This window comes from Bubalus bubalis, chromosome 1 (genome assembly GCF_019923935.1).
Source record: "Bubalus bubalis isolate 160015118507 breed Murrah chromosome 1, NDDB_SH_1, whole genome shotgun sequence".
In the NCBI taxonomy this organism is placed as follows: domain Eukaryota; kingdom Metazoa; phylum Chordata; class Mammalia; order Artiodactyla; family Bovidae; genus Bubalus; species Bubalus bubalis.
This window is the reverse complement of record NC_059157.1, coordinates 31,280,669-31,307,321: the sequence shown is the minus strand read 5'-3', so window position 1 is coordinate 31,307,321 and position 26,653 is coordinate 31,280,669. Positions and strand designations below refer to the sequence as shown.

The 26,653-nt window shown below is 45.1% G+C and overlaps 1 protein-coding gene, 1 long non-coding RNA gene and 1 pseudogene across 3 annotated transcripts; 1 reads left to right on the top strand and 2 right to left on the bottom strand.

Moving 5' to 3' along the window:
• Positions 1–12,550: 12,550 nt before the first annotated feature.
• LOC102393895 lies at positions 12,551–16,140 on the bottom strand (annotated as a pseudogene).
• Positions 16,141–17,874: 1,734 nt separating this feature from the next.
• On the bottom strand, positions 17,875–19,736 carry LOC112583701. The gene is made up of 2 exons (XR_006549257.1): positions 19,161–19,736; positions 17,875–18,781 (listed from the first exon to the last, which is right to left on the bottom strand). It is a non-coding gene; the product is annotated as an uncharacterized LOC112583701 (long non-coding RNA).
• Positions 19,737–19,744: 8 nt separating this feature from the next.
• Positions 19,745–23,295, top strand: LOC102392296 (CDKN2A interacting protein). Of its 2 annotated transcripts, none has more exons than XM_025280339.2 (3): positions 19,745–20,181; positions 20,626–20,725; positions 21,185–21,290. In XM_025280339.2, the coding sequence occupies exons 1-3, from the start codon at positions 19,910–19,912 to the stop codon at positions 21,191–21,193; spliced, it is 381 nt and encodes a 126-aa protein (XP_025136124.1). In that variant the 5' UTR covers positions 19,745–19,909; the 3' UTR covers positions 21,194–21,290. The 2 variants fall into 2 exon arrangements, with proteins under 2 accessions (XP_025136124.1, XP_006075193.1); XM_006075131.3 differs by having other exon boundaries at positions 19,750–20,181; positions 20,626–20,756; positions 21,185–23,295.
• Positions 23,296–26,653: the final 3,358 nt, after the last annotated feature.

Sequence of the window (26,653 nt, the reverse complement as noted above, 5' to 3'; positions counted from 1 at the left end):
TGGCTACTCCATTTCTTCTAAGGGATTCCTGCCCACAATAGTAGATATAATGGTCATCTAAATTAAATTCACCCATTCCAGACCATTTTAGTTCGCTGATTCCCAGAATGTCGACATTCACTCTTGCCATCTCCTGTTTGACCACTTCCAATTTGCCTTGATTCATGGACCTGACATTCCAGATTCCTATGAAATATTGCTCTTTACAGCATTGGACCTTGCTTCTATCACCAGTCACATCCACAACTGGGTATTCTTTTTGCTTTGGCTCCATCCCTTCATTCTTTCTGGAGTTATTTCTCCACTGATCTCCAGTAGCATATTGGGCACCTACCAACCCGGGGAGTTCCCCTTTCAGTATCCTATCATTTTGCCTTTTCATACTGTTTGTGGGGTTCTCAAGGCAAGAATACTGAAGTGGTTTGCCATTCCCTTCTCCAGTGGACCACATTCTGTCAGACCTCTCCACCATGACCTGTCCGTCTTGGGTGGCCCCACACTGCATGGCTTAGTTTCATTGAGTTAGACAAGGCTGTGGTCCATGTGATCAGACTGGCTAGTTTTCTGTGATTATGGTTTCAGGGTATCTGCCCTCTGATGCCCTCTCGCAACACCTACCATCTTACTTGGGTTTCTCCCACCTTGGACATGGGGTATCTCTTCATGGCTGCTCCAGCAAAGCGCAGCCACTGCTCCTTACCTTGGACGAGGGGTATCTCCTCACTGCCACCCCTCCTGACCTTGAACGTGGAGTAGTTCCTCTCGGCCTCCCTGCACCCGCGCAGCCACCATTCCTTGCACTCTGAATGCAAAGTTCCAAAGAATAGCAAGGAGAGTTAAGAAAGCCTTCCTCAGTGATCAATACAAAGAAATAAAGGAAAACAACAGAATAGGAAAGACTAGAGATCTCTTCAAGAAAATTAGAGATACCAAGGGAACATTTCATGCCAAGATGGGCTCGATAAAGGATAGAAATGGTACGGACCTAACAGAGGCAGAAGATATTAAGAAGAGATGGCAAGAATACAAAGAACTGTACAAAAAAGAGCTTCACGACCCAGATAATCACGATGGTGTAATCACTGACCTAGAGCCAGACATCCTGGAATGTGAAGTCAAGTGGGCCTTAGAAAGCATCACTACGAACAAAGCTAGTGGAGGTGATGGAATTCCAGTTGAGCTATTTCAAATCCTGAAAGATGATGCTGTGAAAGTGCTGCATTCAATATGCCAGCAAATTTGGAAAACTCAGCAGTGGCCACAGGACTGGAAAAGGACAGTTTTCATTGCAATCCCAAAGAAAGGCAATGCCAAAGAATGCTCAAACTACCGCACAATTGCACTCATCTCACACGCTAGTAAAGTAATGCTCAAAATTCTCCAAGCCAGGCTTCAGCAATACGTGAACCGTGAATTTCCTGATGTTCAAGCTGGTTTTAGAAAAGGCAGGGGAACCAGAGACCAAATTGCCAACATCCGCTGGATCATGGAAAAAGCAAGAGAGTTCCAGAAAAACATGTATTTCTGCTTTATTGACTATGCCAAAGCCTTTGACTGTGTGGATCACAATAAACTGTGGAAAATTCTGAAAGAGATGGGAATACCAGACCACCTGACCTGTCTCTTGAGAAACCTATATGCAGGTCAGGAAGCAACAGTTAGAACTGGACATGGAACAACAGACTGGCTCCAAATAGGATAAGGAGTACATCAAGGCTGTATATTGTCACCCTGCTTATTTAACTTATATGCAGAGAACATCATGAGAAACACTGGGCTGGAAGAAGCACAAGCTGGAATCAAGGTTGCCGGGAGAAATATCAATAACCTCAGATACGCAGATGACACCACCCTTATGGCAGAAAGTGAAGAGGAACTCAAAAGCCTCTTGATGAAAGTGAAAGAGGAGAGTAAAAAGGTTGGCTTAAAGCTCAACATTCAGAAAACTAAGATCATGGCATCTTGTCCCATCACTTCATGGGAAATAGATGGGGAAACAGCAGAAACAGTGTCAGACTTTATTTTTGGGGGCTCCAAAATCACTCAGATGGTGACTGCAGCCATGAAATTAAAAGATGCTTACTCCTTGGAAGGAAAGTTATGACCAACCTAGATAGCATATTGAAAAGCAGAGACATTACTTTGCCAACAAAGGTCCGTCTAATCAAGGCTATGGTTTTTCCAGCGGTCATGTATGGATGTGAGAGTTGGACTGTGAAGCAAGCTGAGTGCCAAAGAATTGACGTTTTTGAACTGTGGTGCTGGAGAAGACTCTTGAGAGTCCCTTGGACTGCAAAGAGATCCAACCAGTCCATCCTAAAGGAGACCAGTCCTGGGTGTTCATTGGAAGGACCGATGCTGAAGCTGAAACTCCAATACTTTGGCCACCTCATGAGAAGGGTTGACTCATTGGAAAAGACCCTGATGCTGGGAGGAATTGGGGGCAGGAGGAAAAGGGGACGACAGAGGATGAGATGGCTGGATGGCATCACCAACTTGATGGACATGAGTTTGAGTGAACTCCGGGAGTTGCTGATGGACAGGGAGGCCTGGCGTGCTGCGATTCAAGGGGTTGCAAAGAGTCGAACACGACTGAGCAACTGAACTGAACTGAACTGACGCTAATGTGCTATGCATTTACCTAAAACTCTGTCTTCAAGTCAGTTCCGCCTCATGGCTCAGAACCTACTTGACAAAGCAACATGTTATACTCAGATATTGTTCCCCTAATCTATGTAAATAAAACTATTTGTATGGTAATCTGTCCTTCTATAAGATTCAAGTTAATCATTTTATGGCCCAGGATGAACCATTTGGTGCCAAGATTATCCCAAAATGCATCTTATTGGTGAGGGGCCTGGTGCCATTCTGAGTTTTAAGACATTCCTTTCTTTCATTAATAGACTGCTAGTGACTATACAACATCCAGCTGAAGACTAGCAGGGGGGTACTCTTTCTGCCCCTTTCTGATGCCTATGTCAAAAACTTTCTCTATCTCCTTTATACTTTAATGAAACTTTATTATACAAAAGCTCTAAGCGATCAAGCCTCGTCTCTGGCCCCAGATTGAATTCTTCTCCTCCAGAGGCCAAAAATCCTGGCGTCTTTTCATTCAACAACAACCTTTCAGCACCCCGAATTGGGAGTGTGGGGTCTTAGCCACCCGACCACCAGGGAAGTTCCTGAAAACCTAGTTTAAAACTCAGAATCCAGAGGCCACGCCCAGATCTTCTAAATCAGAATCTTCTTTGGGTGGGGCTCAGGAAATTTTGAGAAATTTTCTCATGTGAGTTTTACGAACACTCAAGTTTGAAAACCACTTCATTAATGCATCTGCGACATCCCATCTCAGCTCTAAACATGTGACCTCAGGTGTATTCCTGGTTCTACCACTGCCTGTTGACTGAGCCTCCAAGGTCTTATGTAGAAGATAAAGAAAAGTCATATCTGCTATTAGGTATGTGTCTAACATCTTTTGAAATCCTGAGATCAGAGAGGCCAGATGAACATGGCTTTCACCTGCAAAAGGGGCTTCCTTGGTGGCTCAGCAGTAAAGAACCCACCTGCAAGTGTAGGAGACATGGGTGCAATCCCTGGATTGGGAAGATCCTGTGGAGGAGGAAATGGCAATTCACTCCAGTCTTCTTGCCTGGGAAACCCCATGGACAGACAGGCCTGGAGTGCTACAGTCACAACGAGTCAGACACGACTTAGAGACAAAACAACAACAGCTGCAAAAGGCCCAGAGTCTGTATTATGAACTGTAGACATATTTATTGAACATTCACACAGTGCTGGGTACTAGGCCATGAAATTCGTGTGGATGATTTCATTTTATCCTCATCACAACCCTGGGAGGGGGTACAGGAGGCAGGTGGGACTTGGGAAGGTTAAGTAACTCACCCAAGTTCTAACAGCTGGTTCCTGGTAGGTCCACTCATCGTTCCCATCACATCTCCAGCGCCTTCCTCACGCTGCCCTCTGCTCACCGCCTCCCCTTGCTCTGACCCAAGACCATGCTTTCCTTCAAGGTCCAGACCTAGCCCCTCTCCCCAAGACACCCTGGTGTCTCTTTTACCTTTGAAGCACTAAGGCACCTGCAGCATCCATCTGGTATTTTTAAGTATTTTATAAACATTTTTAAAATGTGTATTCTTGCTTCCGTGCTGTATAGTAAGCTCCTTGAGAGCACAGACAGTGCCTCAGCCATCTTCGTGACCCCCACGGCCAACACAAGGTCTCACCCATCGCAGACAGTGGTTGGAAGGCCATCTCACTGGAGCCACCTGTACAGTCCCCCAACATGCCAAGGAGTGATCACCAATATTCATGATGGTGTCTAAGAGTCTTTAAGAAAATGATAAGTTGAGAAAATGTTTGTAAATGATATGACTGATAAGGCATGACTATCCAAAAATATATAAACAGCTCATACAACTCAACATCAAGAAAAAAACAAACAAGCTGATTTTTTTAAATGGGCGGAAGACCTGAACAGACATTTTTTCAAAGAGGACATGCAGATGGCCAGCAGCCACAGGAAAAGAAACTCAACCTTGCTGATCATTGCTACTGCTGCTAAGTCGCTTCAGTCATGTTCGACTCTGTGCGACCCCATAAACAGCAGCCCACCAGGCTCCCCGATCCCCGGGATTCTCCAGGCAAGAACACTGGAGTGGGTTGCCATTTCCTTCTCCAAAGAATGAAAGTGAAAAGTGAAAGTGAAGTCGCTCAGTCATGTCTGACTCTTTGGGACCCCGTGGACTGCAGCCTACCAGGCTCCTCCACCCATGGGATTTTCCAGGCAAGAGTACTGGAGTGGGTTGCCATTGCCTTCTCCGTGCTGATCATTAGGGAATTGCAAATCAAAATCACAATGAGATATCACTTTCCATCTGTCAGAACGGCTGTTATCAAAAAGACCACAAATAACAAATGTTGGTGAGGGTTTGGAGAAAAGGGAACCCTTGTACATTGTTGCTGGAAATGCAAATTGGTGCAGTCACTGTGGAAAAGAGCATAGACGTTTCTCAAAGAACGAAAAATAGAGCTACCCCCAAACGCAGCAATTCCACTCTTGGACGTCTGTCCGGGAAAAACAACAACAACAACAAAAAACCCAAAACACTAATTCAAAAAGATACATGCACCCTAAGGTTCATAGTAGCATTACTTGTAAATATCTCACCCTAGGGATACATAGCTCTCCCCTCCCGCTCCTTCCCACCAGCTAATCCAGAATAGTGAGAAAGACCTGGAAAGAGGGGGTGAGCCCTATCCTGTGCTTTGGCGGGTTTTCCGCTGGGCGGCGCGACTCCTCCGCTTTCCTGCTTCGGGCCCTTTTAAACGCTGGGGCCCTGGCACTGGCCGGGGGCAGAACCCACCAGGCTTCAGAGGAGGCGGCACCGGGACTGAAGCGCAGAAAGAACTGAAGCCGGGAGCAATCAGCAACTTCTCTGGATTCCTGAAAGCCCAGCAAGAACCGAGAAGGGATGAAAGTCTCGGGCTGCCTGGGAGACAAACTAAAAGATCCAGGAGTGGGATTCTATAGACCTTAAAGGGACAGACTTCACACTTGCGGTTATATTTAATAGTCACCCTTGGGGTTACTGAAGCTCCTTCTCAGATGTATTGGGAGAGAGAGCGCTGTCCCTAGAGAAAAATGGCCTGATATGGTCAAAGAGAATGCAGTATCATATTATTATTCTGGAACAAAATAAATAGAAGGGCATGCTTTATATTTCTATCATGCTTTATATTTCTATCGTGCTTTTGTCTTGGAGGCGATTTCAGTACAAAACACATAGCCAACATTATCTTATTGCTTGACAATGCTTCTTTTGAAAAACAAAAACAAAAACCAAAAACCCTTGAAAAGTGAAAGTGAAGTTGCTCAGTTATCTTATTGCTTGACCATGCTTCTTTTGTTAAAAAAAAAAAAAAAAAAAAAAACCCTTAGAATAGTCAAAACCTATGTCTTGCTTACAGGAAAGACTCAAGAAAGAATGCTTGGCAAGAATGAAAGGCAGTTGCTAAATGAAAAAGCTCCCCTCCCTCCCCAAGGAAGAATTACAACAGAGCTCCCAGGCGCCACTGCACTCTCCCCACTGAGCTCATGTGGGCCCCATTCTGGAATCTCCCAAGGGAGGGAATCACACCTTAGGTGGCAGCTGTCGCTCCAGACTTTTTTGCCTTGTGTTGTGAGCAGGTCTCCATCTTCTCCTTGCCTTTTCAGCCACTGTGAAGTCCCCACACGAGGTTCACTGTAAATCAATGGGTTCCCTGGAAATGATAGTTTCTTTCTGTCTGATTCAGGGACCTCTCGAGATGAGAGGCTAACCCCTTTTCAAAAACTAGAGCTGGTAGAAAGAATACCGGCCTGGAAATCAAGTGCTAGGCACTGCTCAAGGGCCTCTCTGATCCTGTCTTCTGATGGCTCCTTGTTCCTAAAAACGAGGAAAGGGCATCAGCTATGGAAACCACCAGAAATAGAATTCCATGATGTCAGAAGAGAATTAAAGTAATTCTTCAAAGTTGTTCAAATGGATATATTACATCTCCTCTCTTGGAACCAATAACTAGAGAACTATGACCCTTGTCTTTCAAAAAAAAGGAAAAAAAAAAGGAGGACAGTAGGTCCGGAGTCACCCAGGCATTGATATGGCCAGTCTGAGCTGCCGAATAGTCCAACCCTTCAATCTCCTCTTGTGACTCCAAGCTGAAGCCTAATGTCTGATTCCTGTCACATGTTTACTGAAAAGTGCACTCAGATTTTCTGCACAAAAAATGGGTAAATTCATGGCTATGGAGGTAACAGAACTATGTTCTTTCCCCTCCCTGCTTGCTAGTTCTAGTGTCATAATGTCATAAGGCATGATAAAAAGCGCATTCTGATCCTCTTAAGCTTGAGCTTGGAAAAATAAATACATGTGTATAAAAATTGGCCCACTCTCTTCACTCTGTATCAAAGCCCTGTGGAATCAATATCACCACACCAAGCCCTACTGAAATCAATGGAGTAAGCTCTGAATTCATTTCCATGGGACTTAGCGTTGTAAAAATAATTGGATTGCGCAGCTCTCCAATACTCCTTTCAAGAAATAGAGAAAATGTGGCTTTGCTGGTGGGGGTTGGGGGGTGAAAACTCATCGAAGTGCTGATAGATTTCACCCTACGTTCGGTATTGTCATGTCAAGAGGAGCTATAATCAAGTCTAGCAGTACTACCCTCAATGAGGTGTTTAAAACTGCCTTGCCTAGTGAGAATGAAAACACTTCTTTTGTTCCCATCTTCAAAATTAACTGCATGGTATTACCACTATCAATGAGGTGTTTAACATCAAAATTGCCTTCCCTGGTGAGAAGAAAAACACTTACTTCGTTTCCTTCCTTAAAATTAATTGAGGTTTTTAAAAACTCATCCTTATTCAACCAACATTTGCATAGAAGGGGAGACAGGAAGAAGATGGGATTTTTAAGTGTAGCCTTTGGTAGCCCATCAAAGGCTTTCCGCACATTCTTTCTGTTTAGACCACTTGCTGAACAGTTTTCTGCCCCTCAGCTTTATTCCTACCCCCAATTATATATTATAACATTGATCTCATTGATATGACCCTTGGTAGGGAGTTAATAGGTACTTGCTAGAATGAAAGAATGAAGGATTGAATCCATTGACCCAGATATTCCTTATAAGCTTGCAGATTTTTCACACTACTACTCTACTTATTCCTCGGGGTTAAATAAATTGCTGATTAAAAATTTAAAAGTAGTGTCTAACATTAATATCTGAGGGGTCTTGGTAGATAGGTCAAGGGGAGCCTCACTGACTAAAACTGTCTGCCCTGACCACGCAAGATAGTAACCACTTGTATGAGTTACTTTACACAGGAGGTCCTGGTAAGGAATGCAGAACTAACAAGCTACCACCAAACTGAAGAATTCGGGAAGGGTCAAGAGGAGAGAGGAGACGCCAGTCCCTGTGTCCTACCAACCTCCCAGAATTCTCCTTGCTGGAATCCATCTTGGCTGAGCAATGCACACACCCCCAGGGAGGACCCTCTGTCAGAATGATTGGCCAGAGACAACCGGGAAGCTAATCCCATCACCATAAAACCTGAAACTGTGAGCCACGTGGCAGAACAAGTCCTCCTGGGTTCCCTTACCCTCCTGCCTTCCACCCGAGTTCCCATTCCCAACAAAGCCTTTTGATTTGTCAGTACATGTGTCTCCTTGGACAGTTCATTTCAGAGAGTTAGGCAAGAGCCCACTGTCAGGCTCTGGAAGGGGGTCCCCTTCCTGTGACAGATATAGCTAAAGATGCTTCCTTTGCCCATTTTCCTCAGGAATTCCAGAGTTGGCTCTGATTTCTGTTACCATTTGGCCAGTTTGTGATGGGGGGCGGGGGAGGGGAGGGGAGCTGTGGTCTCTGCCTTTTGCAAGTTGCAGCGGAATGTAGAAGGCAAAAGAAGTACTATCAATGTGATCTTATTTATTCCTTATAATTCGTATGTACCATTATCCTTGTTTTAAAATTAAGAAAACAAAGACTTGGGGCTTCCCTGGTGGCTCAGTAGTAAAGAATCCAGCTGTCAATGCAAGAGACACCAATTTGATCCCGGCTCTGGAAAGATCCCTTACTCCTCGGAGCAACTAAGCCCATGCTCCACAGCTACTGAGCCTGTGCTCTAGAGCCTGGGAACCACAGCTACTGAGCCCATGTGCACAACTACCGAAGCCCCCGCCCTAGAGCCTGCGCTCCACCAGAGAAGCCACAGCAGTTAGAAGTTGAAGAACTGCAATTAGAGAGTAGCCCCTGCTTGCTGCAAGTAGAGAAAGCCCCCACAGCAATGAAGACCCAGCACAGCCATAAGAAAATAAATAAAAATACCTAAAAAAAAGAAAACAAAGACTTGCAGAAGTTAAACAATTTGCCCAAGGCGGCAAAGGTGATATATAATGGAGCCAGAATTCAACCCTAGGAATGTCTGATCACCAAATGGTTGTTCTTAACCACTAAGTTAGGCGAAGTACCAGCCTCTCATTTGGCATCCTGGATCCCTCCAGGAACGCACCTTTCTACCTCCTCCCCTGCCCATGGTTCCAAGGCAACCATACTTTCATGTATTGGAGTCCAGAGCATAATGAAGCACACATTTCAATGTTTCCTCTTCCTAGTTTTCAAATTGCCCAAGAATTAAGTGGAATATTGTTGTCCTATTTTAGTGCCTGGACTTAGCAAGTGTTGATTTAGTTCCTATTTCTTTTCAGCCACTACACCTTGACACTTAATCAGAATTTATTAGACTTCACCAAGGAGCAATGGCAACCCACTCCAGTATTCTTGCCTGGGAACTTCCACATCAGTTCAGTTCAGTCACTCAGTCATGTCTGACTCTTTGTGACTCCATGAGTCACAGCACACCAGGCCTCCCTGTCCATCACCAACTCCTGGAGTTCACTCAAACTCATGTGAGTTGAGTTGGTGATGCCATCCATCCATCTCACCCTCTGCCGCCCCCTTCTCCTCCTGCCCCCAATCCCTCCCAGCATCAGAGTCTTTTCCAATGAGTCAACTCTTCACATCAGGTGGCCAAAGTACTGGAGTTTTAGCTTCAGCATCAGTTCTTCCAATGAACACCCAGGACTGGTCTCCTTTAGGATGGACTGTTGGATCTCCTTGCTGTCCAAGGGACTCACAAGAGTCTTCTCCAGCACCACAGTTCAAAAGCATCGATTCTTCAGGGCTCAGCTTTCTTTATAGTCCAACTCTCACATCCATACATGACCATTGGAAAAACCATAGCCTTGACTAGATGGACCTTTGTTTGCAAAGTAATATCTCTGCATTTTAATGTCTGGATCACAGTAAACTGTGGAAAATTCTGAAAGAGATGGGAATACCAGACCACCTGACCTGTCTCTTGAGAAACCTATATGCAGGTCAGGAAGCAATAGTTAGAACTCAACATGGAACAACAGACTGGTTCCACGTAGGAAAAGGAGTACTTCAAGGCTGTATATTGTCACCCTGCTTATTTAAGTTCTATGCAGAGTATATCATGAGAAACGCTGGGCTGGAAGAAGCACAAGCTGGAATCAAGATTGCCGGGAGAAATATCAATAACCTCAGATATGCAGATGACACCACCTTATGGCAGAAAGTGAAGAGGAACTAAAAAGCCTCTTGATGAAAGTGAAAGAGGAGTGAAAAAGTGGGCTTAAAGCTCAACATTCAGAACACGAAGATCATGGCATCTGGTCCCATCACTTCATGGGAAATAGATAGGGAAACAGTGGGTACAGTGTCAGACTTTATTTTTTTGGGCTCCAAAATCACTGCAGATGGTGATTGCAGCCATGAAATTAAAGACACTTACTCCTGGGAAGGAAAGTTATGACCAACCTACAGAGGAGCTATAGTCTGTGGGGTTGCAGAAAGTCGGACATGACTGAGCACAGCAGCAGGGAGCAATATATGACAGGGGACAGGGTCCTAGACCAAAAGTCAACAGGCTGACTGTTTTTCTTAGTTTCTCATTCTTGCTTTCCCATTAACCCACTGTTTGACCTTGGGCAATTATTTAACCACTCTCACCGTTAGCTCCCTCACGTATGAAATGAACACGATCTCATGGTCCCCTTCTGGTGCTAACTTTCCATGATTTCAAAGAGCCAGGATCAAGTTTATTCTTTTATGGGAGCTTGAACTGCGCTTCTTTAAGTACCAACTCTTGTCTGATCTCTATCTGTATCTCATTCCTAGATTTACACCTAAGGATAAGGCACAAGGAAAGACTGTCACAAACGTATGGGAAAGTACAGGTAATAATGACCTCATCTTATCAGCATTAGGAGGAACATGAAGGCTAAAAAAATGAAATTGTTTTCCGGAAGGATCTATATGCTCCTCTGTCCATAGGATTCTCCAGGCAAGAATACTGGAGTGGGTTGCCATTTCCTCCTCCAGGGGATCTTCCTGACCCAGGGATCAAACTTGCATCTCTTTGTCTCCTGCATTGGCAGGCGGGTCCTTTGCAACTAGCACTACCTGGGAAGCCCAGTATTAGGTAAGGAATTATACTAATTGCTGTGAAAAAGGTTTTATCGCCTTGGCTAAAATGTGGAGGAAAGGAAGTCATTTTATAAAAGGGCTTCCCACAGGAGGATTATCTTGTGCCATCTGAAACATTATTATCATCATTTCTTTAAAATATTTTCTGGTATTTGGTGATCCTACAGTGCATACAGCTGTTACTCCCACTTTTTTGAGTGTGAATTCTTTATTTATTGATTTTGTTGTTTCTCTTGCATAATATTGACCCTACTCAGATGTTTTATTGTTCTTAGGGTAGACACATGACTCAGACCTGCACAACCAGAATACTTCACATTCCTGGCTAGACTGCTTGAGGAATAAAAATATGCCTCAACAGAATGAATGAATTCCCAAAAGGACCTCCGGCTGATCACAGAAACTACCAGGAAAGGCTCTTTCCAAAGTCTTTGCTGAGCTCTGGCAGATGTACATGCTATGGGCCGCTGGGGACCATCTTGCCATTATGCAAGAAGAGCTCATCTGAGATTGAGGCTAACACAGAGAAAGCAAAGCCTAGAGGTGAAAAGAAACAGGCTTCCTGATTACATTGAGTACCTGGATCCCAAAAGTCTACTTCCTGGAGTATCGGTAATATAGCCAATAAATTCCCCTTTTCTGTTTAAGCAGAAGCTGTTTTAACTCATAATTAGTTTTGTCACGTGCAACTAAAATTAATCAAACTAGAATTTGTGAACCTGTAGAGGAAGCCCACAGTTACCCTACTTCTTCACATCAGTAGATATCCAAGAAGCCCTTCTAAAATTGAGGTTATTGCTATGCCACAGGAAAAGAAAGCAGAGTGCTATCATGTCTTATTTGACTTTCATTTTATATGCTGATTTTTTAGAAACTAACCCTCATGAAAGATGCAACTTCACAACCCTATTTAACTCGCACAGCAGCAAACACATTTATTGACATTTATTAATGTCAAGGCTTAATGCAAAAACAAAATGGAGGAACACTTTAGAATTCTCTACCTGAGGCCAGTTCACCACTAGGGGTTAGATTTTCTCTTCAAGCTAGATTTTTCTGAATGTCCAAATATCTGTTATATGGCCTCTGCCCCAGAATTTTTTACCTTACATGGGAATCAAGAGCTAACTATCTAAAGCTGATAGATTAAGAAATTAAAGATTAAATATAATATTTAAATGTGTGACACGTGACCAACAGAAGAACACGAAATATTTAACAAACATTGGGTGAGGGAAGAGACTGTGTAAGTGATACAGATTTATCATTTTTCACATTCAGAAGTGAAATGAAATGCATAAAGTTGAAAAATCAAGAAATAATGTAAGTATGGGCTTCCCAGGTGGCGCTAGAGGTACAGAATCCACCTGCCAACGCAGGAGATGCGGTTTCCTTCCCTGGGTTGGAACGACCCCACTATTCTTGCCTGGAGAATTCCATGGACAGAGGAGCCTATTAGGCTATAGTCCATGGGGTCACAAAGAGTCATCAGACATGACTGAGTGTGCGCATGCGTGCACACACACACACACACACACACACACACAATGTAAGCATATAAAGTGGAGTTATGAAAATAGCTCCCCAAAGAAACCAAGACAGAGACTGATATTAATTATAATCTCTATAGAGGGCAACCAGGCTGAGAAGGGAGGGATGTTTTCACTTTCAATTCTCTTTAGACATTTCCTTTTTGTATGTATGTATAATTTACAATTTTAAAAAAATTTACCAGAACTTAACTGTTTATCTAGGCAGCTTGCTCCCTGTTCTCCAAAACGTCCATTTCAAGCATTCTCTACTCCATCACACAGACTCCATCTCACCTCCCATCTCCAATCTTTACAAACTTTTTTTTCTTTTAAAATGGAGGCAAGATTTCTCCATCTACCTGAGGTTAATCTCTCCTCCTCCATGTTGGATCCCAGACCCTCTGACTTCTTCAGAAATTTTCTTTTAATACCCTTTTCGACCGTATCCTCAAACCCTCTCTCCTTTAGCTCCTTCCAGTCAGCTGGTACCCACAGTGAAGCTACTCTCATCTTAAATTTAAAAACTGCCTGGATCCATGACCCTCTCTAGCTTCCTCTCTCTTCTCTCTTTCACAGCCAGTGTCTCTGCTTCCTACTCCTGAAGTTACTCCAAGACAGAGTCTGCCTCCATCACTCCACCAAAACTACTTTTGCTAAGCCAATGGTTCCAGTCTCTAATGTGTGTGTTCTGTGTGCTCTGTCATGTCAGCCTCTTTGTGACCCCATGGACTTTAGCCCACCAGGTCCCTCTGTCCATGGGATTTTCCCGGAAAGAATACTAGAGTAGGGATTGAATCCATGTCTCCTGCATTGGCAGGCGGATTCTTTACCACTGAGCCTCCTGGGAAGCCACTGGATCATTAATACCAGTACTCCTCGCTTTTGATTTCTCCACAGGGTTGACCTAAAACAATAAGACAGTCAGTTGTTTTCCCAGTAAAAATGGATTTACTCAGGCACAGCAAAGGATTGCAATTTAGAACATGCAAATTTGGATTGCCATTTCCTTCTCCAGGGATCTTCCCAACCCAGAGCTTGAACCCAGATCTCCTAGGATTGTAGACAGACGCTTTACCATCTGAGCCACCAGGGAAGTATATAGGCCAGATAGAAAAAATAGGCAAGTCCAAAAACCAAAGGAGAGGAGGGCTGTTTTATAGAGGAGAAGGAGTTGGGTAGGGCTAGTATAAACAAAGAGTCCATTGGAGGAAACTGGAAGTTTGAAGTGTAGTGGCTTTTTAAATTTTTCATTTTTAATTGATGGATAATTGTGTTCAAGTATTGTGTTGGTTTCTACCAAACATCAACATGAATCAGCTGTAGGTTTACCCATGTCCCCTCCCACTTGAACATCCCACTCACCTCTTTCCCATTCCACCCCTCTAGGTTGTTACCAAGCTTGAGTTCCTTGGCTGATTTTCAGTCTCTCATTGACTAGGTTGTTGCCTGGGGAGGAGAAATTCATCCCCCAGCTGGGTTGTGAAGTAATAGCCTGTTTCCTGTTGAAGGCGCAAAGGCACGTTTTCTTACTGGGTCAGCAATTGACCTTGAGTGTAACGGCTTGAGCAGGCTCCCTTCTGGCCTCCCCACTTCATCTTATTTATTTATTTTTTTTAAGGGACTGGTGAGATGACAACACTTTATTAGGCTGGGCCAGCCAGGAAGCAAAGTGGACTGAGCCGATGCATGCCCAGCATCTGTGGGGGATGGGCTCCAGGGCCCAACCCTGGTGCTCCCCACTCAGGGCGGCACCGTGGAGGGGGCACTGTAGGTCTGGAAGTGTTCATGGGCCCGCTGGTATGTGAGCAGTCTCAGGGACATGGTGGCCATGGCCACCTCTAGCCCCAGCTGCTGGGTGATCTCCACTGTGTGGTCATTAGCCAGCTACAAGGAGGCCAGCATGGAGCGACACACTTCAAAAGCAGCCTGGCCTGCCACCAGCTTTGCAAAGGGACGCCACTGGTTGAGTTGGCTGAACCTCGAGACCTGGTCCCCACAGGTATGGATGTCAAAGGGCATGTGCTCCTCCTGTTCCTGGAGCAGGGTCTGGATGGTGTCCTCCCAGTCCCGGACGTGCTGCTTCAGCTCTGTCTCCTGGATGAGCTCCTGCTTCCAGGTGGTGACGAAGAGCTCCACATTCTTTTGGACCAGCTCCTCCCAGCACAGGGACACTGGTGTGGCTGCCGCTTCCCTCTCTGCCTTTTCCCCCGGGGCTCTGCCCCCTTGGGCTCTGTGTACTCCTCGGGCTCTAGGAAGTCATCTGCTGCTCCCAGGTCTTCCAGGGAGTCCTACCGGCAGTCTTCCTCCACAGACCACGGCCCCTCCTCAGCCCTTGGAAGTGGCACTGCTCAGCCACCTTCCTCCTCCGCAGCTTCTGGAGTGTCTCCAGCTGCTCCCTCACATGCTTCCAGTACAGAACCTCCATGGCTGCGAAGGAAGGGCCCTTTCGCCAGGGCCTCCTGCTGCCGGCGTGGGGCCGAGTACCACTAGTGGAAGTCCTGCAGCTTGACGCCACTCTTCCTCTTTCGCTTCTGTCCTGGCACCTCCTCCGCGTGGGAGGCAGGGAGTAGGGCCTCCCTTTCCTGCAGCGCTCAGAATCCAGGGACTCGAAGGGCTCCAGGTGCTGCCAGGGGTCTGGGGTCTCCTTCAGCCAGGATGCAGGCTCCAAGGCCTCCTTCCGCTCCCGGAGTGGGCTCTTGAGGCTGGATCGGGACCTCAGGGTCTGAGGCCTCCGTGGGCTCCGCTGTCCGCTCTGCATTCTCTTCAGCCTTTTCCGCACCCCAGCTTCTGGGCACTGGGCCCTCCGGAGAGGTGCCTGGCTCCTGGAAGATGCGGAGCACCGGGCCGGGACTCCCCCACACAGAGACTTCCATGGGCTGCTCCTCAACCCTACCAGGCTCCTTCTGGTTCCTTGGCAGCAGCGCCTCCATGAGGGACACTCCCACCGGCTCCAACAAGAACGTTATTCTGGGGCGGGGATTCATCCTAAAATCCTTCCGGCGGGCCAGGACCTCCCCCTGCCGGCTGTACAGGGGGTTACTATTCTTCATCTCGTCAGGGGCTACCGGGGCATCGGGCAGGACGCTGATGACGGTCCCAATGGGGACCTGGTCACCCCGAGAGCCGCGTTAACACAGGAGTCAGAGAGGTCGTCCAACGACAGGAACTTATGCGCCACCTCCTGGGGGGCCCTAGAGTTGAGGCGCCTCCCCTACGGTCCCATCTTCCGGCTCGAAGAAGGGCTGCTTGGCCCGCTTCTGGCCATAGATGAAGTCGAGAGCCTGGTGCGCCAGGGAGTAGAGCTAGTCCGCCTTCTGACTGGAGATCCAAAGGAGCCTTGCATCAACTGTGCCGCTTCAGTGAAGCTCATTGTGGTTTTGCCTTTGTCAAAAGAAACGCAGATCTGGTCCAGCTCCTCGAGACATTCGCCCAGCTGGGCCGTCACGTCCACCTCCCAGTTTCTGCTGAGGTAGCGGGAGGGTAGCAGGAGGTGGGTGAAGAAGCTCCTCAACGTCCTCCATGTTCTGGAGGGGCCGGATCAGCCCGGGGACCGCAGTGCTGGCTTCCAGAGGGGCCAGTGTGCTCAGCCCGCCACGAGTTCTGTAGCCATTTTCCTCCACTCCATTTTAAATGGTTTCTCTCTGTTCACAGAACAGCTTCTGACACAGGGGACTATGCTCTTCTTAAAACATTCTCGTCATTGACTTTCAGGACACACACACATCACCACTGTGATTATGTTATCAAAAGCTCGGCCGCCCTGTACACCAATGCTGAATCAAATCCTGGAAACAGAGTTTTGGGAGAAGTAAAAAAGGGTAGATAGTTTTATTGCTTTACCAGGCTAAAGGCGACAGACTAGACTTCTGCCTCGAAAAACTGTGTCTCAACCCTGGAGAACTTGCTAAGGGGTTTGAACAGGAGTTCAAAAGGTGGGGGTCTCTGACAAGATTAGGGCATGAGCACGGCTTGTGTGTGTGTGTGTGTGTGTTAGTCGCTCAGGGTCCTCTGTCCATGGGATTTTCCCGGCAAGAATACTGGAGCGGGTTGTCATGCCCTTCTCCAGGGGATTTCCCAACCCAGGGATCTAACCTGGGTCTCCTGCATTACAGGCAGATTCTTTACCGTCTGAGCCCCCAGGGAAGCCCTTAATCTTGTCTCACGTGATGGCCTCCTAATCTTAATAAGTTTGTCTGACCCCTTTAATCTCATGTCAGGTGATTTCTTGGTCTTCTCTGTGCTCACTTCTCTCCTAAAGGCCATCCCAACCTGGTTCAGGCCACTAGTGGCTTGTCTTTTTCCAAAGGTCCAGGCAGAGCCTCCAAGCCAGGCTTTAACAATACATGAACTGTGAACTTCCAGATGTTCAAGCTGGTTTTAGAAAAGGCAGAGGAACCAGAGATCAAATTGCTAACATCCGCTGGATCATGGAAAAAGCAAGAGAGTTCCAGAAAAACATCTATTTTGGCTTTATTGACTATGCCAAAGCCTTTGACTGTGTGGATCACAATAAACTGTGGAAAATTCTGCAAGAGATGGGAATACCAGACCACCTGACCTGCCTCCTGAGAGATCCGTACACAGGTCAGGAAGCAACAGTTAGAACTGGATATGGAGCAACAGACAAGTTCCACATAGGAAAAGGAATACCTCAAGGCTGTATATTGTCACCCTGCTTATTCAACTTATATGCAGAGTACATCATGAGAAACGCTGGGCTGGAAGAAGCACAAGCTGGAATCAAGATTGCTGGGAGAAATATCAATAACCTCAGATATGCAGATGACACCCCTTTATGGCAGAAAGTGAAGAAGAACTAAAGAACCTCTTGGTTTTTCCTTTGATGAATTATCTGGCATGGGGGAGACAGCAAGTATGATTCCACACCTAGATGATATCTGGACATTTTTTTTTTTTTTTTTTTTGGAATATAATTGCTTTACAGTGTTGTGTTAGTGTCTCCTGTATAACCAGGTGAATCAGCTATATGTATCCATATACCCCTCCCTCTTGAGCGTCCTTCCTGAGCCTCCCTCCCACACATGCCACCCTTCTAGCTCATCACAGAGCACTGAACTGAGCTCCCTGTGCTATACAACCTCTCCTTCCCCCGTGAGTTCACAAGTCCATTCTCTTAAGTCTGCATCTTTATTCCTGTCCTGCAAATAGGTTCATCAGTATCATTTTTCTAGAATCCACATCTATGCATTAATATACGATATTTGTTTTCCTCTTACTTTTTAAAAAAATACGCAGATTCTACTTCACCAAAAAAGAGGCTAATGATTTACATTTAATGACTTCAAATTATATGTGTGTGTGTGTATATATATAAACAGTCTAAGAAATAAAAATGACCTTTCAATGTTCCTAGCTATTCAAAAATAAATTACTTTTATTTGTAATATAGAGAAAACATGATTGCTAGTTTGGGGTACTTAATAACTTAGTAAATTGAGTTATTTGCGGTTTTCCTCAAATAACATAATTTCAGATTAGCATTACTGTAGAGTGCTCAGTCTCTAAGTCATGTCCCACTCTTTGTGACCCCATGAACTGCAGCCCACAGGCTCCTCTGTCGATGGGATTTTCCAGGCAAGGATACTGGATATCTGGACATTTTAAACCAAGAATTTTCTTTTCTTTTTTTTCCCTGTAGCAGTCCAGCCATGTTGCTTTGGAGGGCACTCAAATAGAGCCTGGATTTCAAAATTGATTGTTAAAATTATAATAAAAGCATTTTGGGCTGAAAGCTGGATTATTTGTTATTTGAAGGAGCCAGATGCTTGACCTAAAAGACATTTTAAGGTTTACTTTGCATATGAAGGTTCAGGGCATAGATCACGGACCACGAAGTTAAGAATAGCATATATCGTACTAAAAAAAAAACCTGCCTTCTCACTATTAGGAGACAAATTGCTGGACTAGAGGGAGGAAGGATTCAGAGAGAAAAGGAGAGAAGGGAACTTGTGAAAACCAATGAGGGTAGGGTAGGCTGAGAGGGAGGGACTGTTGACTCTGCCTCAGTTCAGTTCAGTTCAGTTCAGTCGCTCAGTTGTCCAACTCTTTGTGACCCCATGGACTGCAGCATGCCAGGCCTCCCTGTCCATCACCAGCTCCCGGAGTTTACTCAAACTCATGCCTATTGAGTCGGTGATGCCATCCAACCATCTCAACACCTAATATTGGAAACATAAGCAAGTCGGGAGTAATGTTAAGTGTGGACATTCTAAAATGGAAAAAAAAAAAATGCAAAGAAAAAAGTGCTCTAAGAGGGTAAAGTTGGGGTCATGGAGACAAATGCACTTCTTTCCGTCCAGCTAGGCGTTACTCTTTATAAATTTAACGAAATACGGAGACAGAAGTTCCTGGTGCAGCGTTTGATACTGACCAAAAATCCACCCAAGAGGAAGCAGTACAGCTTGAGTTGAACTGCGGAAACCAAACCCAAATCTGCGGGGTCAGGGCTGGTTTCAAAGACTGGGCTCCACAGAGCAACATCGACCTGGATAAAAGTTATCATTTATCTTTATTAGCACAATTTAAACGAATATGCACCTGCACATCCCTAAATGCCCCGAGACCCGAACGGCTTCAAAATGCCTCGCCTATCTATATTCGAAACGGCGCTGGATGTTGTTTTCCACATAACCGAAAGATGAAAGCGAGCTTTATTTTGGCTCTGCTCGAAACCAGCGTCCTGGGGCCGAGACGCCAGACCTCGCGCTGGGACAGCAGCTCGAGTCGGCGGGGACGCGCGCTAGACGCGAGGACTCGGCCGGCCCCACCCAGCCAGTCCGCATTCCCAGCTGCCCTCGGCCGCCCCCAGGAGTGGCGGGCCAGGCGCGGGAGGGAGGAAGCCGGAGCGCGCGGCGTCACAAAGCCGACCCGGAACGGGGAGGCGGGCGCAGAGGTCGAGAGTACCCCAAGCCAACCCACAGGCGAACCGCCCTCTTGGGGCGGGAGGCGCGCGCCCGCCTGCCCTCGCTCCGCCTCCCCTCCCCCCGCTGCCGTCGGGGCCGCGGCGTCGCGGCAGCTCGCGCGCCGCAAAGCGTCCTGGGAGGGCCGGCTCGCGCCGGAAGGACGCGCGTGCGCTCGGCGGCTACGAGGTTATAAAAGGGAAGGAGCCGGCGGCGGGCGGAAGTGGGCGGTTCAGCTGCTCCCGGCGCTGTTGTTTGGGCCTCTGGAGGGGCGTTCTCTGGAGGGCTGCCGGTGCAGGCCGCAGTGACAGGGCCGCTCACCCCGCGCCCCCCGCCTGCCTGCCGGCTCAGAGTCCTCTCCCGGCCTCCGCGACCCGCAGGCCCAACATGGCGCAGGAGGTGTCGGAATACCTGAGCCAGAACCCGCGGGTGGCCGCCTGGGTGGAGGCGCTGCGCTGCGACGGCGAGACCGACAAACACTGGCGCCACCGCCGAGAGTTTCTGCTCCGCAACGCCGGGGACCTGGCCCCCGCCGGCGGCGCTGCCTCCGCTCCCCGGGAGGAGGCCGCCGATGCCGAGAGCGGGACCCGCAATCGGCAGCTGCAGCAGCTCATCTCCTTTTCCATGGCCTGGGCCAACCACGTCTTCCTCGGGTGCCGGTGAGTGAGCCCGCGTCCCCGAGCAGCTCTCCCGAGGCCCGGAGCCGTCGGCCGAGAGGGGGAGTGGTGAAGCGCGGGAATCCGCGGGACTTGCTGCCCTCTAAGGGCGAGAAGGGCGTCTCTTGGCAGAAGCCGACACGATTCACGGTCTGGAGGTGCCCCCGTAGCGTGGGAGAGCTTCCATTGGTGTCGTTGGCGATGAGCTGACAATGCTCTTGGGGGGAAAGTGACACTAAATCTAAATTAGGATTGTAAGAAAGGGCCCCGCCTCCCAGACCCTGGGCGTTTGTGTGCGAAGTTCCAGGAAACCGAAAGTTTCGGCGGTTGGTTCAGTTTCTTGTTTACTACCAGGAAATGCAGTTCCTGTGGCCTGCAGTTTTTGTACCCTAAAGGTGGCAGCGGAGCAGAAACACTTTCTGAAGCGTCTCTCCCTTCTTGTTCCAGGTACCCTCAAAAAGTTATGGATAAAATACTTAGTATGGCTGAAGGCATCAAAGTGACAGATGCTCCAATCCATATCACAAGAGACGAACTGGTTGCCAAGGTGAAGAAAAGAGGGATATCGAGTAGCAATGGTTAGCAGATCATAGATGTGAACATACATAGGAGTTTAGAACTTAAGTTTGATGTAATTAGGAATTATCGTTACTAATTTTTTAATGAGTTATAATTTTTATAATGTTATTAATCAAGTTGGAATGTTAAATTATGTGTTTATATGCTTTAGGCTTTGAATTTGATAGTTTCCTTTGACTGCCATGAGATTTCGAAGTGTCAAATGTTACCTATGCTGTTAATGTTTTAATGTTAGAAATTATTGATGTTATTCAACGCTGTTTTAAGAATTAATGAAGTTATTCCACACTTTTTAAAGAATCTACAAATCCTGAAGTAATTTCACCTTACCTTGTGCCTTTGTTTTAATATGTGTATCTGTCTTGTACATTTTGAGCTGATGTGTGTGTGTGAAGTAGACTTATATATCTGCTTTCCTTTTTTTCAGAAGGGGTAGAAGAGCCAGCCAAAAAACGAGCCATAGAAGGGAAAAACAATTCTGCAGTTGAGCAAGATCATCTGAAAATTCCTGCTAAAACATCAGGTCAGCAGGAGAGCAGCTCAACCTGTTCGGGTTCCTCTTCCAAATCACAGAATAGTGGGAACTCAGCTCCGAGCTCCAGCACCCCGAGTCAGAATAGCAGCGCCACAAGTGATGGAGAGCGCGCAGTTGCCAGCCAAAGCAGCAGCAGCACTGCCTCTCAGGTGACAGCGGTAGGGTCTGGAAAAGCTTCTGAACCAGAAGTTCCAGAGAAACATGGTTCAGCATCATTTGTTTCTTCATTGTTGAAATCCAGTGTGAATAGTCATGTAACCCAGTCCACTGATTCCAGACAACAAAGTGGATCGCCGAAAAAGAGTGCTTTGGAAGGCTCGTCCACCTCAGCCTCTCAGAGCGTCTCAGAGATTGAGGTACCCTTGTTGGGCTCCTCAGGAAGCTCAGAAGTAGAGTTGCCACTGTTGTCTTCTAAACCTAGTTCAGAGACAGCTTCCAGCGGGTTAACTTCTAAAGCCAGTTCAGAGGCAAGTGTTTCATCATCGGTTTCTAAAAACAGTTCGTCATCAGGCACATCTTCACTAACCCCCAAGAGCAACACCTCAGTGAACACAATGCTGACTTCCAAAAGCGCTTCACAGGTAGCTGCGTCACTGTTAGCTTCCAAGAACAGCTCCCAGACCAGTGGCTCTCTGGTCTCCAAAAACACTGCCATGGCAAGTGTGTCCCAGCTGGCTTCTAAGAGTAGTTCTCAGACCAGCACGGCACAGCTGCCTTCCAAAAGTACTTCACAGTCGAGTGAGAGTTCTGTCAAGTTCTCTTGTTGCAAGTTAACCAACGAAGATGTGAAACAGAAACAACCATTTTTCAATAGACTGTATAAAACAGTGGCATGGAAGTTGGTGGCTGTCGGTGGCTTTAGTCCCAATGTGAATCATGGCGAGCTCTTAAATGCAGCTATCGAGGCTCTGAAAGCCACACTGGATGTGTTTTTTGTCCCGCTAAAAGAACTGGCAGATCTGCCTCAAAACAAGAGTTCTCAAGAAAGTATTGTTTGTGAATTGAGATGTAAGTCTGTGTACTTGGGCACTGGCTGTGGAAAAAGCAAAGAAAATGCTAAAGCAGTTGCATCAAGAGAAGCCTTGAAGTTATTTCTCAAGAAAAAGGTAGTGGTAAAAATATGTAAAAGGAAATATAGAGGCAGTGAAATAGAAGACTTAGTACTCCTCGATGAAGAATCAAGGCCTGTAAACTTGCCTCCGGCATTAAAACATCCTCAAGAATTACTGTAATATGTCCAAAATAGTGTGTACATTATCTGGTATTTGAAGAGACAAACTGGCTTACTTTTGTATATGAAACACAAGCTTTCACAAATTTTGTATTGCTTTTTTCCAGTTTTGCAGAAAATTTACATTCTAGTTCTCTTCACACAGTGGAAGTTGTAAATAATTTGTGAATGACAGTATACATTAAAAGGTTTATGCATTACCGGCATACCAGTATGCTGTTTTATTTGCTGAAGAAAATACCGTCTTCTATTTTTAATGACACATTAGGTACGATGTGTAGTTCTGTAGTCTTGAAATTTTTGTACTACTTTCAATTTGGTGAAAAATGTATAAGTTGTCTACCATGCTTTTTCTTTTCCTAGCTGAATAAACTTTAACATCAAAGAAAAGGGGACCATAGTATTTGAATGTCTGAAAGTGTGTGAAGCTTAAGGTTTTAAGAATGTTGCCCATAATACTGAACGTCTGTTAAAGAATAAGAGAAAATAGTTGCCTCAGACTATTTTTATGAGAAGTTGTAAGCATTTTTAAGATATAAAGCAGTGTAAAATACTTGTTTATTTTATTCTGAAGTTGTTTGAAATTCACCATGATTTTGACCTCTGCAGATTCTTTAAGTGGGTTAATTTATGTTTTGAGGTAAACTACAATTTACCCTTTTTCTTAAAGACATAAATGTGGGTTTCTATATTAAGCATATTTTGTGACTACTATAATTAACGGATTGATTTGTTTAGATATTAAATGCTTTAAGCTATTTTACCTTTTCAAGAAGTTGTGGTTTTGTTTTGTTTTTTTTTTTCAGCCCCGAAGTCAGAACCAATTCTTACGAATAGGCTTCATGTTACTAGTCATTGTAAGTTACAACTGGGTAATTTTTCACAGCTTGATGCAGTTTTCTATGGATAGTGAGGTTAACAGTTTGCAAATCTAGAAGCAGAACTAGGTGTTGTATTTTTGTTTACAAATCTCAGAAAAACACTGGGCAGGCAGTAGAAAAGCTAAGCTCAGCTCTTTAATGAGCCTATTCAATTGAATTACATTTGTTGGTAATGAAATGAAGTCCTGCTTCTGTGTCCTAAGTGATTCAGACTGGATTACTCTCTGGCCTTCTGGCTTTCTAAAATTGCTGCACTTTGACCATTGATGTGATAATGTACCGAGAAAAACCAGGACATGACCTTTTACATGGCAGTTGGGTTGGAGTAGGAAAATTGGACATAAATAGTAAAATTTAAGTATGCAGAAGTTATTTCTAAATTTTATATTTTAGAAATAATAGAAGACAGTACATATACTTGAAATAATAATTTTTATTTCACTGGATAACTTAAAAATGATTCATTTTTGAGCATGTTAAATTGGATACCAAAGTTTAAAATCTATATTCTGTGAATGGGTTGCTTTTATATATTGTGAGGAGCATTAACATGAGTGTTGTGAAAGCTGTTTTAATTACCTGTTTCCTCAGCCTTGTAATTTGTGGGTCAGTGATTACAAGAATAAATTTCTGTAATGTATCTAAATTAGATGGTTTAATAATTGCCTAAATTGGCTTAATTTCAAGTTAATATAAAAGCAATTGAAAATGTTTTAAATTACAGTAAACTTTTTATATGGTAGAACTGGAGGAAGCTGCTTAGTGTAAAAACACATCTAATTTATAAACATTTGCTATCACTATTAAAATTTAAAGAATCCCTGGTTTAAGAGAAACACATATTTTACAGTTCTTCATAATAGCATAGGGCAGAAGAAAAGCAGCTTTGGAATCTTATTCTTGAGATAGAATCTTGGCTCTGCCCCTTTAAGTAGGCATGTAACTGGGATTTCAACCTTTTAACGTCATCTGTAAAATAGATGAGCTGCCTCAGAACTTACGGGAACAAACAAGGTAATACCTGCAAAGCGCACCATAACTGAGGAATTGCCTGGATATGTGTTCTCATTTTCTCAGATTCTGATGAGTAGCTTTTATCATTTGGCCCATTTTCAGATAAACTGAAAAAGTAATGTGGTCAAAGATCAAATTCAAGATCCTATCTGATTCCAGAGTCCAAGCTCACTGTGTTTTATTGCTTAACAATCTTTCTCACTTCTCTAAAGGCCAACATTTCTGAAAATTCCTCAGACTGGTTTCCTACTGGTTTTAAGTGACCACATTATTCCAAAGGCTCATTTCCTTGAACTGAGTCACTTTCAGTTCAGCTCAGTCGACTGCTCAGTTGTGTCCGACTCTTTGCGACCCCATAAATCGCAGCACACCAGGCCTCCCTGTCCATCACCAACTCCCGGAGTTCACTCAAACTCACGTCCATCGAGTCAGTGATGCCATCCAGCCATCTCATCCTCTGTCGTCCCCTTCTCCTCCTGCCCCCAATCCCTCCCAGCATCAGAGTCTTTTCCAATGAGTCAACTCTTCCCATGAGGTGGCCAAAGTACTGGAGTTTCAGCTTTAAGCATCACTCCTTCCAAAGAACACCCAGGGCTGATCTCCTTTAGAATGGACTGGTTGGATCTCCTTGCAGTCCAAGGGACTCTCAAGAGTCTTCTCCAACACCACAGTTCAAAAGCATCAATTCTTCAGCGCTCAGCTTTCTTCACAGTCCAACTCTCACATCCATACATGACCACTGGAAAAACCATAGCCTTGACTAGACAGACCTTTGTTGGCAAAGTAATGTCTCCTTTTCAATATGCTATCTAGTTTGGTCATAACTTTCCTTCCAAGGAGTAAGCGTCTTTTAATTTCATGGCTGCAGTCACCATCTGCAGTGATTTTGGAGCCCCCAAAAATAAAGTCTGACACTGTTTCCACTGTTTCTCCATCTATTTCCCATGAAGAGTCACTTTAGGAGCCCTAATATTTGTACTTTTTATACTGTTCATGGGGTTCTCAAGGCAAAAATACTGAAGTGGTTTGCCATTCCCTTCTCCAGTGGACCACATTCTGTCAGACCTCTCCACCATGACCCGCCTGTCTTGGGTGGCCCCACAGGGCATGGCTTAGTTTCATTGAGTTAGACAAGGCTGTGGTCCTAGTGTAATTAGATTGACTAGTTGGTGATGGCCAGGGAGGCTTGGCATGCTGCGATTCATGGGGTCACAAAGAGTCGGACATGACTGAGCGACTGAACTGAACTGAATATTTGTACTGCTTCTCCTTAGTACTTGCATGTCTTGAATATTCTTAACTAGGGAATTGTCCCATATGGGTGCAGTTGAAGTTTGCTAATAAAATAATTTGCAATCAAGTTTACTGAATAAAATGAGATATTGGGATGGGAAATTCTGGTTTTTCTTCTAAATCTGAGAGAAGATGCTGTCCTAAAACTAACTTCCCTCGATGGTGCTAAAGTCCAGGAATTTTTTTTTCTCCCCTGATAAAGTTGACTTTAAAAAATGGTATTGTTACGAGTTTTTAACCCAAATTTTGGGGGCCTTCCACTGCTGCCATTGGCTGAAATAATTGTCATGAGGATAACATGTAATTCCAAGGCTTTTGATACATTATCAAAAGCATGCTCCATTTTTAATTAGATATAAAAGGGCCATCTATTTTCCTTGGCAAGTACAACTTTCCTTGGTACAGATTTCTCTTTTCTCTTTGATTTCCTGAGAAATGAGAAGGTAACCAAAGCAAGCAGCGGCTGGGAACCAGGCATCTTGTGTAGTTTGAGAGGAATTTGTCGACTTTGTCTTAAAAAGTGGTGCCATCTATTGACTCACTTCCTAGATGCTGACAAATCGATGGGTATCTGTTTAAGCATGACTTAAAAGAAATTTGTGTGGTTGATGATTAAAGGAATTCTTTGTAGCTTTCTGCGGTTTAAACAAATAGATAAAGGCAGGGGTGTCAAGTCACTAATGTTGCTACTCCCTCTGCAAAAGAAAATGGATAGAAATTTCAGTGAATGTAGCTTAGTTGCCATTCAGCTAGAACCATTCCTTTCTCCATTTCTTTCCTTACTACCAGCTTTACTCTCCACTTTTTTGTTTTTCTTTAAAAAGACTACTGGAGAAAGATCATTGTCTTAAAATACTAATTTTTAAATTTCTCTTTATTCCTTTGTGGTTTACACAGCAAGAAAAATAGTGTACTTAGTGGACAAGCTCCCAAACAAAACTG